General features: G+C 40.2%; 1 protein-coding gene across 3 annotated transcripts in view; it reads left to right on the forward strand.

Moving 5' to 3' along the window:
• The window catches only part of clstn2a (calsyntenin 2a), a 636,349-nt gene that overhangs the window by 396,170 nt on the left and 228,915 nt on the right, over nt 1-11,264 (forward strand). For all 3 annotated transcript variants that reach the window (XM_062022193.1, XM_062022195.1, XM_062022194.1), the window contains one exon: nt 9,987-10,182. In XM_062022193.1, coding sequence (XP_061878177.1) covers nt 9,987-10,182 — 196 coding nt within the window. The remainder of the gene's footprint in view (nt 1-9,986; nt 10,183-11,264) is intronic.

An 11,264-nucleotide genomic window follows, 5' to 3' on the forward strand; every position in this document is an offset into this window, starting at 1 on the left:
GAAATCCCTAAATTCCTTGCAATAGCTGGTTGAGAAATGTGGTTTTTAAACTGTTCGACAATTTGCTCACGCACTTGTTGACAAAGTGGTGACCCTCGCCCCATCCTTGTTTGTGAATGACTGAGCATTTCATGGAATCTGCTTTTATACCCAATCATGGCACCCACCTGTTCCCAATTTGCCTGTTCACCTGTGGGATGTTCCAAATAAGTGTTTGATGAGCATTCCTCAACTTTCTCAGTCTTTTTTGCCCCTCGTGCCAGCTTTTTTGAAACATGTTGCAGGCATCAAATTCCAAATGAGCTCATATTTGCAAAAAATAACAAAGTATCCCAGTTTAAACATGAAATATATTGTCTTTGCAGTCTATTCAATTGAATATAAGTTGAAAAGGATTTGCAAATCATTGTATTCTCTTTTTATTTACCATTTACACAACGTGACAACTTCACTGGTTTTGTGGTTTGTGTGTTCATTAGTTATATTGTCACTCTATATCTCCTCTTTTCTACAATGATACTTTATTCTTGACCCTCAGGCTTTATGGTTAGGGTCTTTGCTATTACATTGAGATCGCGTGCTGTTTGCCTGGGAGGAATTTCTTCAATTTGCCACAGATGGATCTGGTCCGATTAGATATGGCGATCAAAGGTCAAGGTTGCGATGACCTCTACTCCAGTGTCCTGTTCTCTATTCTCTAATGCCGTATAAAAACAATTTGGAACTTATGCCAGCAAAAGTGTGAATTTGAGACATAATGCTTTATTTTTGTTGAATAGCCAATGTTAATGGTTGTTTGTTTATTTGTTTTGGGAAAGCTTAAATGTGCTCCACTAGGTAACGTTCACATGATTAGAATAACATAATTCAACAAGCATAGTTTATTGTATATATTAAAATGAAAAAAGGGGATTTTTTGTTTTAATATGGTTTGTGTAGGAGGACAAACATGACACAAACCTTCCTAATTGTTACAAATCCCACTGTTTGTATTAAACATGCTTCACTGATGAGAGTATTTGGCGAGCACCGTTTTGTCCTACTAATTTTAGCGGTCCATGAACTCACCGTAGTTTGTTTACATGCACAACTTTCTCTGACCCTGCCACAGAAAGACATGTTTTATGCCACTCCTTATTTGTCTCATTTTGTCCACCAAACGTTTTGTACTGTGCGTGAATGCACAAAGGTGAGCTTTGTTGACGTTATTGACTTGTTGGAGTGCTAATCAGGCATATTTGGTCAGTGCAGGACTGCAAGCTAATCCATGCTAACATGCTATTTAGACTAGCTGTATGTACATATTGCATCATTATGCCTCGTTTGTAGGTATTTTTGAGCTCATTTAATTTCCTTTACTTATGTCCTCTGTGTATTTAAGTTATATTTGCATGTCTCATAACACATTATCTGTATGTATTATTGGCTGCATTTCTGATAGTTGTTTGTGTGCCATGTTGTTCCAGACCACAGCAAATGTTACCCAGCTTGCAAATATTGTAATAAATCCATAGTAGGCTAATATAGCTAATATAGACACTTACATCATGTGTTGCCTTAATTATAAGACTTATATAAGACTTTTAAAGTCATTTTGATAGTAGGCTAATATGGCTAATATAGACACTTACATCATGTGTTGTCTTCAGTATAACACTTATATAAGACTTTTAAAGTCATTTTGATAGTAGGCTAATATAGCTAATATAGACACTTACATCATGTGTTGTCTTCGTTATAACACTTATATAAGACTTTTAAAGTCATTTTGATAGTAGGCTAATATAGACACTTACATCATGTGTTGTCTTCATTATAACACTTATATAAGACTTTTAAAGTCATTTTGATAGTAGGCTAATATGGCTAATATAGACACTTACATCATGTGTTGTCTTCAGTATAACACTTATATAAGACTTTTAAAGTCATTTTGATAGTAGGCTAATATAGCTAATATAGACACTTACATCATGTGTTGTCTTCATTATAACACTTATATAAGACTTTTAAAGTCATTTTGATAGTAGGCTAATATAGACACTTACATCATGTGTTGTCTTCATTATAACACTTATATAAGACTTTTAAAGTCATTTTGATAGTAGGCTAATATGGCTAATATAGACACTTACATCATGTGTTGTCTTCAGTATAACACTTATATAAGACTTTTAAAGTCATTTTGATAGTAGGCTAATATAGCTAATATAGACACTTACATCATGTGTTGTCTTCGTTATAACACTTATATAAGACTTTTAAAGTCATTTTGATAGTAGGCTAATATAGACACTTACATCATGTGTTGTCTTCATTATAACACTTATATAAGACTTTTAAAGTCATTTTGATAGTAGGCTAATATAGACACTTACATCATGTGTTGTCTTCAGTATAACACTTATATAAGACTTTTAAAGTCATTTTGATAGTAGGCTAATATAGCTACTATAGACACTTACATCATGTGTTGTCTTCGTTATAACACTTATATAAGACTTTTAAAGTCATTTTGATAGTAGGCTAATATAGACACTTACATCATGTGTTGTCTTCGTTATAACACTTATATAAGACTTTTAAAGTCATTTTGATAGTAGGCTAATATAGACACTTACATCATGTGTTGTCTTCATTATAACACTTATATAAGACTTTTAAACTCATTTTGATAGTAGGCTAATATAGCTAATATAGACACTTACATAATGTGTTGTCTTCATTATAACACTTATATAAGACCTTTAAAGTCAGTTTGATAGTAGGCTAATATAGCTAATATAGACACTTACATCATGTGTTGTCTTCATTAAAACACTTATATAAGACTATTAAAGTAATTTTGATAGTAAGCTAATATAGCTAACATAGACACTTATATCATGTATTGTCTTCATTATAACACTTATGTAAGAATTTTAAAGTCATTTTGATAGTAGGCTAATATAGACACTTACATCATGTGTTCTCTTCAGTGTAACACTTATATAAGACTTTTAAAGTCATTTTGATAGTAGGCTAATATAGACACTTACATCATGTGTTGTCTTCATTATAACACTTATATAAGACTTTTAAAGTCATTTTTATTGTAGGCTGATATAACTAATATAGACACTTACATCATGTGTTGTCTTCATTATATACAGTCGTGGTCAAAAGTTTACATACACTTGTAAAGATCAAGGGGATGGGTCAAATGCAGAGGAAAAATTTCACCACACCTAGTGTGTGTGTGACAATCATTGGTACTTTAACTTTAATATGATGTCATGGCTGTCTTGACTTTCCAATAATTTCTACAACTTTTATTTTTTTGTGATGTAGTGATTGGAGCACATACTTGTTGGTCACAAAAAACATTCATAAAGTTTGCTTCTTTTATGAATTTATTATGGGTCTACTGAAAATGTGAGCAAATGTGCTGGCTCAAAAGTATACATACAGCAATGTTAATATTTGCTTACATGTCCCTTGGCAAGTTTACCTGCAATAAGGCGCTTTTGGTAGCCATCCACAAGCTTCTGACTGAATTTTTGACCACTCCTCTTGACAAAATTGGTGCAGTTCAGCTAAATGTGTTGTTTTTTCTGACATGGACTTGTTTCTTCAGCATTGTCCACACGTTTAAGTCAGGACTTTGGGAAGGCCATTCTAAAACCTTCATTCTAGCCTGATTTAGCCATTCCTTTACCACTTTTGAGGTGTGTTTGGGGTCATTGTCCTGTTGGAACTCCCAACTGCGCCCAAGACCCAACCTCCGGGCTGATGATTTGAGCTTGTCCTGAAGAATTTGGAGCTAATCCTCCTTTTTCATTGTCCCATTTAAAGCACCAGTTCCATTGGCAGCAAAACAGGCCCAGAGCATAATACTACCACCACCATGCTTGATGGTAGCCATGTTGTTCCTGGGATTAAAGTCCTCACCTTTTCTCCTCCAAACATATTGCTGGGTATTGTGGCCAAAAAACTTTATTTTTGTTTCATTTGACATCACATGGACAAAGATAAGACCTTCTGGAGGAAAGTTCTGTGGTCAGTCGAAACAAAAATTGAGCTGCCCAGAAAATATGTTTGGAGGATAAAAGGTGAGGCCTGTCAGGTTCAAACACTGATGACATCTATTAAACAAGACAAGAAGCAAAGAATCCAACAGAGACAGAATTCAATTTGGTTCAGTGGGGAGAAAAATGTCAACCTGTAACCTCTTACAGTGTCACACACGCTCTGGCGAAAGATTGTATGCCTCCTTCCTTTATTTGGACTTTCTCTGACCACATGTCAACAGCTGCTTCCAAAGGGACGGGCGTCGTAAATAGTTCACAGAAAAGATCGTAAAACAGTTCAAAGAAGAGGTTCGTAAAAGAGTTCAAAGAGAGGTCGCCTGGAGGGGAGTCTGGTCCTGTTTCCTCTTCGCTTTTGTAGTTCTTGGGTCAGACAATATCTTTCTATTGATTACAATACATGAAAGAAACAGAACACCTTTATTTTGCTTCCCCCCCTACACAGTGGAGTTTTACGAGCCTTCTTCTTGGTAGCTTTCAAAGACATCTTTTGGTCTTCTTGCTGGGAACTCATTTCAACACAAAGTTTTTGTGATAACTTAGAAACAATTATTCTAACAGGCCTTTAATCCCAGGAACACCATACCTACCGTCAAGCATGGTGGTGGTAGTATTATGCTCTGGGCCTGTTTTGCTGCCAATGGAACTGGTGCTTTACAGAGAGTAAATGGGACAATGAAAAAGGAGGATTACCTCCAAATTCTTCAGGACAAGCTAAAATCATCAGCCCGGAGGTTGGGTCTTGGGCGCAGTTGGGTGTTCCAACAGGACAATGACCCCAAACACACCTCAAAAGTGGTAAAGGAATGGCTAAATCAGGCTAGAATGAAGGTTTTAGAATGGCCTTCCCAAAGTGGACAATGCTGAAGAAACAAGTCCATGTCAGGAAACCAACACATTTAGCTGAACTGCACCAATTTTGTCAAGAGGAGTGGTCAAAAATTCAAGCAGAAGCTTGTGGATGGCTACCAAAAGCGCCTTATTGCAGGTAAACTTGCCAAGGGACATGTAAGCAAATATTAAAGGCCTACTGAAATGAGATTTTCTTATTTAAACGGGGATAGCAGATCCATTCTATGTGTCATACTTGATCATTTCGCGATATTGCCATATTTTTGCTGAAAGGATTTAGTAGAGAACATCGACGATAAAGTTCGTAACTTTTGGTCGCTGATAAAAAAAAGCCTTGCCTGTACCGGAAGTAGCGTGACGTCACAGGTTGTGGAGCTCCTCACATCTGCACATTGTTTACAATCATGGCCACCAGCAGCGAGAGCGATTTGGACCGAGAAAGCGACGATTACCCCATTAATTTGACCGAGGATGAAAGATTCGTGGAAGAGGAAAGTGAGAGTGAAGGATTAGAGGGCAGTGGAAGCGATTCAGATAGGGAAGATGCTGTGAGAGGCGGGTGGGACCTGATATTCAGCTGGGAATGACTAAAACAGTAAATAAACACAAGACATATATATACTCTATTAGCCACAACACAACCAGGCTTATATTTAATATGCCACATAACAAACACCTCCCCCCTCCCGTCCATATAACCCACCAATACAAATCAAACACCCGCACAACACACTCAATCCCACAGCCCAAAGTACCGTTCACCTCCGCAAAGTTCATACAGCACATATATTTCCCCAAAGTTACGTACGTGACATGCACATAGCGGCACGCACGTACGGGCAAGCGATCAAATGTTTGGAAGACGCAGCTGCGTACACACGGTAGCACGTCTGCTATCCAACTCAAAGTCCTCCTGGTAAGAGTCTCTGTTGTCCCGGTTCTCTACGTGTTTGTGTTGCTGCAGCCGGCCGCTAATACGCCGCTTCCCACCTACAGCTTTCTTCTTTGCTGTCTTCATTGTTCATTAAACAAATTGCAAAAGATTCACCAACACAGATGTCCAGAATACTGTGGAATTTTGCGATGAAAACAGACGACTTTAAGGCCTACTGAAATTATTTTTTTTTATTTAAACGGGGATAGCAGATCTATTCTATGTGTCATACTTGATCATTTCGCGATATTGCCATATTTTTGCTGAAAGGATTTAGTATAGAACAACGACGATAAAGATTGCAACTTTTGGTATCTGATAAAAAAAAGGCTTGCCCCTACCGGAAGTAGCGTGACGTAGTCAGTTGAACATATCCGCAAAGTTCCCTATTGTTTACAATGATGGCCGCATGAAGTGAGAGAGATTCGGACCGAGAAAGCGACAATTTCCCCATTAATTTGAGCGAGGATGAAAGATTTGTGGATGAGTAAAGTGCAAGTGAAGGACTAGTGGGGAGTTGAAGCTATTCAGATAGGGAAGATGCTGTGAGAGCCGGGGGTGACCTGATATTCAGCTGGGAATGACTACAACAGTAAATAAACACAAGACATATATATACTCTATTAGCCACAACACAACCAGGCTTATATTTAATATGCCACAAATTAATCCTGCATAATAACACCTGCGTGTTTGTTATGCTAGCTCCTAGCTCCTCTGCTAGCTCCTAGCTCCATAGAACACGCCAATACAATTCAAACACCTGATCAACACACACAATCACTCAGCCCAAAAGACCGTTCACCTAACCCAAGGTTCATAAAGCTTATATATTTTTAAAAAGTTACGTACGTGACGCGCACGTACGGTACGGTACGTGTTATGCTAGCTCCTAGCTCCTATGCTAGCTCCTAGCTCCATAGAACACGCCAATACAATTCAAACACCTGATCAACACACACAATCACTCAGCCCAAAAGACCGTTCACCTAACCCAAGGTTCATAAAGCTTATATATTTTTAAAAAGTTGCGTACATACGCAAAAAAAAGTTGCGCACATACGGTCAAGCGATCAAATGTTTAGAAGCCAAAGCTGCATACTCACAGTAGCACGTCTGCGTCTTTGTCATCCAAATCAAAGTAATCCTGGTAAGAGTCTGTGTTGTCCCAGTTCTCTACAGGCGTCTGTGTATCGAAGTCAAAAGTCCTCCTGGTTAGAGTCTCTGTTATCCGAGTTCTTCCATCTTGACTGCATCTTTCGGGAATGTAAACAAAGAAGCGCCGGCTGTGTACTGTTGTGGCTGACTACGTTCGAAAAATACGTCCATTTCGCACCGACAACTTTCTTCTTTGCTTGTTCAGCTTCCTTCTCCATAATGCAATGAACATGATTGAAACAGATTCACGAACACAGATGTCCAGAATACTGTGGAATTATGAAATGAAAACAGAGCTTTTTCGTATTGGCTTCAATGTGGAAGGCATACCCGTGTTCGCCGGGCTACGTCACACGCATACGTCATCCTCAGAGGCGTTTCGAACCGGAAGTTTAGCGGCAAATTTAAAATGTCACTTTATAAGTTAACCCGGCCGTATTGGCATGTGTTATAATGTTAACATTTCATCATTGATATATAAACTATCAGACTGCGTGGTCGGTAGTAGTGGCTTTCAGTAGGCCTTTAATAGCTGGCCACAATGCTGTCCCAAAATGTCCGCTACAATCCGTGACGTCACGCGCAAACATCATCATACCGAGACGTTTTCAGCAGGATATTTTGCGGGAAATTTAAAATTGCACTTTACTAATCTAACCCGGCCGTATTGGCATGTGTTGCAATGTTAAGATTTCATCATTGATATATAAACTATCAGACTGCGTGGTCGGTAGTAGTGGCTTTCAGTAGGCCTTTAAAGGCCTACTGAAAGCCACTACTAACATTGCAACACATGCCAATACGGCCGGGTTAACTTATAAAGTGCAATTTTAAATTCCCCGGGGAACTTCCGGTTTAAAACGCCTTTGGAGGATGACGTATGCGCGTGACGTCGCGAGGTCCACGGAAGTGTTTGGACCCTTTTGGACACAATACAAACGGCTCTGTTTTCTTCGACAAAATTCCACAGTATTCTGGACATCTGTGTTGGTGAATCTTTTGCAATTTGTTTAATGAACAATGGAGGCTGCAAAGAAGAAAGTTGTAGGTGGTATCGGTGTATGCGGCTGGCTGTAGCAACACAACAAGGAGGACTTTGTTGGATAGCAGACGCGCTAGCGGCGAACTCACCTTGACTTCCTACGTCTCCGGGCCGCCGACCACATCGTCGATAGCTGGAACGCAGGTGAGCACGGGTGTTGATGAGCAGAGGAGGGCTGGCTGGCGTAGGTGGAGCGCTAATGTTTTTATCATAGCTCTGACGAGGTCCCGTTGTTAAGTTAGCGTCGTTAGCAACAGCATTGCTAGGCTTCGACAGGCGTCGAATACACATTAACCGTGTATTTACATGTCCAGTGTTTGGTTCGGTGTCTCCTGATAGTAGTATTGTTGATCTTCTGTTTATCCTTCCAGTCAGGGATTTATTTATTTTGTTTCTATCTGCATTTGAGACAGATGCTATCACGTTAGCTCATGCTAAAGAGCTTCGTCGATGTATTGTCGTGGAGATAAAAGTCACTGTTAATGTCCATTTCGCCTTCTCGACTCTCATTTTCAAGAGGATATAGTATCCGAGGTGGTTTAAAATACAAATCCGTGATCCACAATAGAAAAAGGAGAGAGTCCGGTGGCCACGGATGAAGTGCTGGCTGTCCAGAGTCGGGACCCGGGGTGGACCGCTAGCCTGTGCATCTCTACACTGCTGACCCGTCTCTGCTCGGGATGGTTTCCTGCTGGTCCCGCTATGGACTGGACTTTCGCTGATGTGTTGGATTCACTGTGGACTGGACTTTCCCAATATTATGTCAGACCCACTCGACATCCATTGCTTTCGGTCTCCCCTGGGGGGGAAAGGGTTACCCACATATGCGGTCCTCTCCAAGGTTTCTCATAGTCATTCACATTGACGTCCCACTGGGGTGAGTTTTTCCTTGGGCTCTGTACCGAGGATGTCGTTGAGGCTTGTGCAGCCCTTTGAGACACTTGTGATTTAGGGCTATATAAATAAACATTGATTGATTGATTGATGAGAGTGTGGATTCCAATGAGCCAGCTTGTACCTAAGTTACGGTCAGAGCGAAAAAAGATATCTCTTGAACTGCATTGTAGTCTGTCACTCTAACGTTCCTCATCCACGAATCTTTCATCCTCGCTCAAATTAATGGGGTAATCGTCACTTTCTCGCTCCTAATATCTCTCGCTCCATTGTAAACAACTGGGAGTTGTGAGCAGCACTACCGCTTGTGACGTCACGCTACTTCCGGTAGGGGCGAGGTTTTTTTTTATCAGCGAGCAAAAGTTGCGAACTTTATCGTCGATTTTCTCTACTAAATCCTTTCAGCAATATCGCGAAATGATCAAGTATGACACATAGAATGGATCTGCTATCCCCATTTAAATAAAAAATACATTTCATTAGGCCTTTAACATTGCTGTATGTATACTTTTGAGCCAGCACATTTGCTCACATTTTCAGTAGACCCATAATAAATTCATAAAAGAAGCAAACTTCATGAATGTTTTTTTGTGAGCAACAAGTATGTGCTCCAATCACTACATCACAAAAAAATAAGAGTTGTAGAAATGATTGGAAACTCAAGACAGCCATGACATGATGTTCTTTACAAGTGTATGTACACTTTTGACCACGACTGTATATCAGATGCCCAAACAGTTAATAGCGAACGCCATTATTCCGTGGCCCCACAGTCACACTGGGATGTTGTGTTGATAAATGTAAAAAGGTATAAATGCTTTTTCACCTTCATTTTGAAAACAAGGCGAACATTCATTTATTTTACTTGACTCGTTATAATGAATCGTTTACAGTTTTTTTTTAACTAAAGCCATTTCTCATGTGGGTTCCCTCACCAGAAATATATCTACTCACTACTCTCGGGCTACTGCTTGCTTTGTCGCAACGATCCTTGCAGAGCCAAGCACCGCTCCATAAATTTCTCTCCTTGTCTTTTTAGGGGAAATTTGTGCCTTTAAGATTTATGGTCAGGCGGCTCCATTCGAGGCGGTGGTGTTGAATCGCACGTCAGGAGAAGGCGTACTGAGAGCCAGCGGCCCTGTGGACTGCGAGAGCCAGAAGGAATACACATTTATTATCCAGGCCTATGACTGCGGCGCTGGACCCACTGGGGCCGACTGGAAGAAATCCCACAAGTGAGTGCATGGGTGTGTGTGTGCGTGTGTGTGTGTGTGTGTGTGTGTGTGTGTGTGTGTGTGTGTGTGTGTGTGTGTGTCTGTCTGGTTCAGTCCTTACTTTCATTCTTTTGTTCAATGGAAAGTATTTTTAAAGTAGCAGTAGAGTAGAAAAACAAGTTTATATGCTTATTTGTGTTCCATTGTGTCCATTAAACCATATCCAATTGTATTTACATTCTGCAAAGTATGTCAATATATTGTCTAAACATCACCAAATGCAACAAATTCAGTCAGCTATTTTGAATGTTGCACTCTGAATACACTTCGGCCCCTCTGACCGTATTATTAGATCAGTCATACCGGCAATACGCAAAAATTGAAAAGAGATCAGGCCAGGAATTTTGACTTTTTAAGGTCAAGGCAAGTGTTGCTTTAAAGGAGGGCTCATATTTTAGGACAACAAGGCAAACATTTATTTTTTTCGAGGCAGGGTGTCATGATCCATGGTCCGGATCATGTTTTTGTGTTTTCTGTTAATTTTGGACTCCTTTTGTTATTTGTTGTGCTCCTGTGAGTTTGTTTTGGTTGCCATGGTCACTCTTTGTGTGCACCTGTCTCTGATTAGTCCTCGCCCGCTCACCTGCTTCCCGAGCGCTAATCAGAGGCATTATTTAAGTTGCCTTTGCCAGTCACTCGTCCTGCTCTCATTGTGTTTGCTCCATGCACTTGTCACGTGAGTTTTTGAGTTCTAGTGTTCCTTGTCTTTTGCCTATGCTAAGTAATAAGTTCCTTAACTTCCCGTGCGCTATGCACGCATCCTTGTTGTTTTTGTTTATTGGATGATTTATGATAGATAAATCACTTCCTACCTTACGCCTTCGTCCGGAGCCGTTCCTTTGCATTGGGAGAACAACCGCGCAGCAAGCTGCGACCTCCGGTTCGAGACAGAATGAGAGCAGCAACCGTTCTCCCGCAAATGGACCAGAGGGAGATGGATGAAGGTACGCGCATGGTGTTGCGAGCGATGGAAGTGGAGACGCTTCACTATTCGACGGAGGAGAGGTCGAACCTTATGTGGGGACCTGGAGGCTCCCTTATCC

This window comes from Entelurus aequoreus, linkage group LG16 (genome assembly GCF_033978785.1).
Source record: "Entelurus aequoreus isolate RoL-2023_Sb linkage group LG16, RoL_Eaeq_v1.1, whole genome shotgun sequence".
In the NCBI taxonomy this organism is placed as follows: Eukaryota; Metazoa; Chordata; class Actinopteri; order Syngnathiformes; family Syngnathidae; genus Entelurus; species Entelurus aequoreus.